This window comes from Acyrthosiphon pisum, chromosome A1, assembly GCF_005508785.2.
Source record: "Acyrthosiphon pisum isolate AL4f chromosome A1, pea_aphid_22Mar2018_4r6ur, whole genome shotgun sequence".
Classification (NCBI taxonomy): domain Eukaryota; kingdom Metazoa; phylum Arthropoda; class Insecta; order Hemiptera; family Aphididae; genus Acyrthosiphon; species Acyrthosiphon pisum.
Genome location: NC_042494.1, coordinates 3,835,747 through 3,840,445, shown reverse-complemented (window position 1 = coordinate 3,840,445; position 4,699 = coordinate 3,835,747). Strand labels below are relative to the sequence as shown.

Here is a 4,699-nt window from a genome sequence, read left to right as displayed (position 1 = left end):
ACAAGATAACATGTTTTTAAAAACAATTTGACTCCTTTTTAGTTATTTATAGACATTTTAAATATGACATTTTTAGTTTTATATTATACTAGCTCATCCCACGCACTTCGTTGCCTTTAAAAATGACAACTCTTAAAAAAATTGTGATTGTTCAACTCTTTTTGGGTTTAACTCGTTGCAATAAGTGCCCCCTTTGTAGGCAATGTGTGAAAATTCGATTTGATGCATGCTATTACCTGATCTGCCCGATAACCAATGGCAACCAATAAAATAATAAATACTAATTTCTACTAATTATATCTTCTATAAACAAACATTTCTAACGTAAATCTCAAAATTCCTGTTTGAGCCGTCCTCAGGTTGGACTTAGTGGGTCAAATTGTGAGTCCAAACCATCCAGAGAATCACTTTAACATTTACAAAAAATTTCATCAAAATTTGCCTTGCTGTTCTCAATTGATGAATTACTATATATATTTCACACCATTTTTATGTAATATATAATTAATTGATTATATGAAAAACTGGCAAAGTGCGAGTCGGACTCGCGCAGGAAGGGTTCCGTACTATTATCAGTTATAAACATGTTTGCAATACTTATACTATAAATTCTAGGATTTTTAGTATTTGTTGTTATAGCGACAACAGAAATACATAATCTGTGAAAATTTCAACTTTCTAACTTTCGTGGCTCGTGAGATACAGCCTATCAATTAATTTAAATTGTATGTTCTATTAGTTCAAAGCAAACAGTGATTCAATGTTGCAGATAAAAATCATACGCAACTGTGAACATTAAAATATGTTCACGATTGCGTATGTTGATAAAGACCGTACGTAATCGTGTTTCACCGGTATATTTATATAGATTGTCGACTTCTCAGAATAATTCATATCTACACGACTGTAAAACAAACACAAAAGAAAAAGGTCAGGTTACTGGTAGCTTGAAACCAAACGGTCTCTAATCTGTCAAGATTTGAACTTTAAATGCTTATAAAAAAGCATTTAATATATTATATATAAATAATTATTCCCGGCGCTTTTGAAACCTGTTGAGAATTTTAAAATTTAACCTCCCGAATGTACCAACACAAAAATAAAAAATATAAAATAAATACATTTAAAAAAAAAAAAACATTGTAAAATAACTACATTCATTACCCCGCTCAGAATCTAAAATTGTTTAAGATGACAAAAGAATATAATGCCTATTAGTAAAATACTTAGTAATATTATAAGCTGACGGTTGAATGGCTGTCTTCGCTCAGAACCAGTTTTTATATACAATGTACGTGTTTTTTATACGTTATAACTTTTATTTTTCGTTGTAATTTCTAATGTTATTTTAAGAATGTTACTTTGAAACGTCCGGTATGGTTTATATTCTCTGGTATGGGATCACAATGGCAAGGAATGGGTACAGATCTTATGAAAGTTCCAGTTTTTGCTGACGCTATAAACAAATGTGATGTTATACTAAAACCAAAAGGCGTTGATATTAAGAATATTTTGACCAGTCAAAATCCAAAACTTTTTGACAACATTCTCAATTCATTTGTCGGTATCGCTGCGGTTCAGGTTTGTATCTGGGTCGATTCAACTACGTTTAGAAAAGAACTATAAATATTCATATTTTTTAGATTGGACTAGTAGAAGTGTTGAGAGCATTAGACATAACACCCGATGGAATCATAGGCCACTCGCTCGGAGAATTGGGATGTGCTTACGCTGATGGTTGTTTTACGGCTGAAGAAATGCTATTAGCTTCTTACGCCAGAGGTCAAGCTACTCTAAAAACAGAACTTATTCCCGGCATGATGGCCGCCATTGGTAATATCCACATTATACCACCAAAGTATTTTTACTTAATTTTTTTCTTAACTTTTTGTTTAGGACTTGGATATGACCAAATCAAAGACAAACTTCCCCATGCCATCGACGCCGCTTGTCGTAATAGTGCCACTAGTTGCACAATATCGGGTCCAGTTGAAAGCATCAAACAGTTCGTGTCACAACTAAAATCCGAAGGTGTCTTCGCAAAATCCGTTAACGTTGGTGGCATAGCGTTTCACAGTAGATATATTCAATCCGCTGGTCCGACTCTACTTAAATATTTAAAAGATGTTTGTTCAGCAATTAAATTACCTGCATTATTTTCATTTCAACTTAATCCATATATTTTTTTTTTATAGGTGATCAAAGTACCAAAGAAAAGGTCGTCTAAATGGCTTAGTAGTTCGTTGCCAGAAACTGAATGGGAGTCTGACCTCGCAAAATATTCTTCTCCAGAATATCATACAAACAATCTATTGAGTAGTGTGTTATTCGAGGACGTTTTAAATCACATACCAAAAGACGCGATTACAATTGAAATTGCTCCTCATGGCCTTCTTCAAGCAATTATAGAAAGAGCATTACCTGAAATGGTAACCAATATTCCATTGACGAAAAGAATGTCTGGAGATTCGGTTCGATTCCTACTTACTTCTATAGGAAAGTGAGTTATTGTTAACCATAATATGTATATACAAAATAAATAAATAATATTTTGTAAACTATACCTAAGTTATTCTATAGAAATTACCAGTGGTCGGGACGCTATTGTTTTTTTTGTAGCACGCTAACGGTACTTCTACTCCCCCCAAAAAGTAGCTCGCTATCGCTAAAGCTACTTTTGTTTAAATGTAGTGTGCCATTTCTAACGATATTGTTTAAATGTAGCACGCTACTTAAATGATTTATTAAGATATTCACTTGAGTACTTGGTCATTATTTGTTAATGCCTACCACTATTTTCTTGTAATCTCGGAAGACAGGTTTATTCAATGTATCTCATGTATTTTTCTAACAAAACTCAAAACAGATAAAAGTTTTATTGAAAATTGTCAATTAGTAGTTTGTACTGATTAGACATTCGGTCACTGGGAGAAAGTATTTCATACAGTAAGGGGATAGTGATTAAAAATAATTTTGGATCTGCTAAACTTTTTTTAAAACAGTTGATGTCAAGCATAGATCTAGAACGTCTATTACGCTCCGCTGTATAGTGTAAGTGTCAAGTGGACCTTGTCGTTGTGTAGGTCATTGTGATGAAAGTTTTAAATCTGAATTCAATGATACAATATAGAATCTCAAATACTGTTTTTTTACATATAAAATTTAATACTTAAAAGAAACACAGAAAACGCCGAATGCCGAAAATAAAAATAGTGATAATAAAACACTAATATATTAATTATTATTTATGGTTCTATATTCAATAATATAAAATATAACATTGTAATAATGCTCTTATGATTATAGTCTTATCTATAATTCAAAAATACACTCATCTAGTCATCTTATATAAATAAATAAACATATATTATTATATTTTAATTATCATGAAATAAGTTAGAAGTAACGATAAAATAATGATCACTTTCGCTACGCTAACCGTAAATTTCTAGCGCTCTATAGTATTTCGCTATTTTGTATATATTGTAGCGACGCTATGTAATCGCTATACCTACAGCTTAAGTATCGTGCTACTGTAGCGTCGCTACTCCCGACCACTGGAAATTATTACTATACATTTATACTTATTTATTTAAGAATGTATGCCAGTGGATTAAATCCCAAAATAAAAGAGCTGTACCCAACAATAAAATATCCTGTAAGTCGTGGAACACCATCAATTTACGGTTTAACGTTTTGGGACCATACTGAAAAATGGTCAGTCAGGATATTGGAATTAGTAAGTAGAACTTTGATTGACTAACTAACATACTTACTTATTAATTTAGAATTGTATTTAAGTCTTACCTATATGATTAAATTACATTGTAGATTGTACCTATTGATTTTTACAATGATGTGTATTTTATTTATTTATTTTTTATATGTGTATATTTTCTGATAGGAAAATAAATCTATTTGGTACTTTTGGAGTCAAAATAAAAAAATTCACTGTAATTTTCAAAAGCGCCGGGAAAAGCAGAAAAATTTAAGGAAAACAGGAACTTTTACACAAAATCGATTTTGTTTAATATTAATTTTGATATTTCGTGTAACTCTAAAAAAAATTATCATAGAAATATGAAATTATCACTGAATGTTTATTCAGTCAACTCGCGATATAACGAATATCGATATAACGAAAATCTTGATATAACGAATAAAACTACCGGTCCCTTGAAAATATCGCGGTATAATATAATTTCGATGTAACGAACTTTCGATATAACGAATTTTTTTCTCGGTCCCTTGAAATTCATTATATCGCGAGTTGACTGTATTAGCAATTTCCATACACCATACAATTTTTAAAATATTTTTACTTAGTTTGAGCTGTTACTGTTTATTTTCAGTTTCCAATTTTTTAGTTTTATTCTCTATAGATGTCAATAAAATTTTATTCTTTGAGTCAAAAAATTTGAAAATATAAAATAAGGCTTCTAATAAATTGTTATAATAAAAATTCAAAAATATTAAAAATACTCATGACTTTTATTTTATAAGCATTTCGAGTTTGAATTTTGACAAAATACGTAAATATCACGAAAATTTCCAAATTATTTTGAGTTAGAAATTCATAAAAATGTATCTTTATAAATTTAAGATTTGAAAATTGAATACAAAATTCCTTATCAGTTTGTCTACCAGTATCAAAAAATAAAATGTCTGTAGAACAATCAAATTACATTTTTATGTGCTT

The 4,699-nt window shown here is 30.3% G+C and overlaps 1 protein-coding gene across 1 annotated transcript in view; it reads left to right on the top strand.

Annotated features, from left to right (window-relative positions):
* Positions 1-4,699, top strand: part of LOC107882754 (fatty acid synthase) — a 49,357-nt gene that overhangs the window by 43,299 nt on the left and 1,359 nt on the right. Inside the window, exons 8-12 of the mRNA XM_029486510.1 lie at positions 1,354-1,581; positions 1,644-1,833; positions 1,897-2,126; positions 2,196-2,500; positions 3,598-3,739. Coding sequence (XP_029342370.1) covers positions 1,354-1,581; positions 1,644-1,833; positions 1,897-2,126; positions 2,196-2,500; positions 3,598-3,739 — 1,095 coding nt within the window. The remainder of the gene's footprint in view (positions 1-1,353; positions 1,582-1,643; positions 1,834-1,896; positions 2,127-2,195; positions 2,501-3,597; positions 3,740-4,699) is intronic.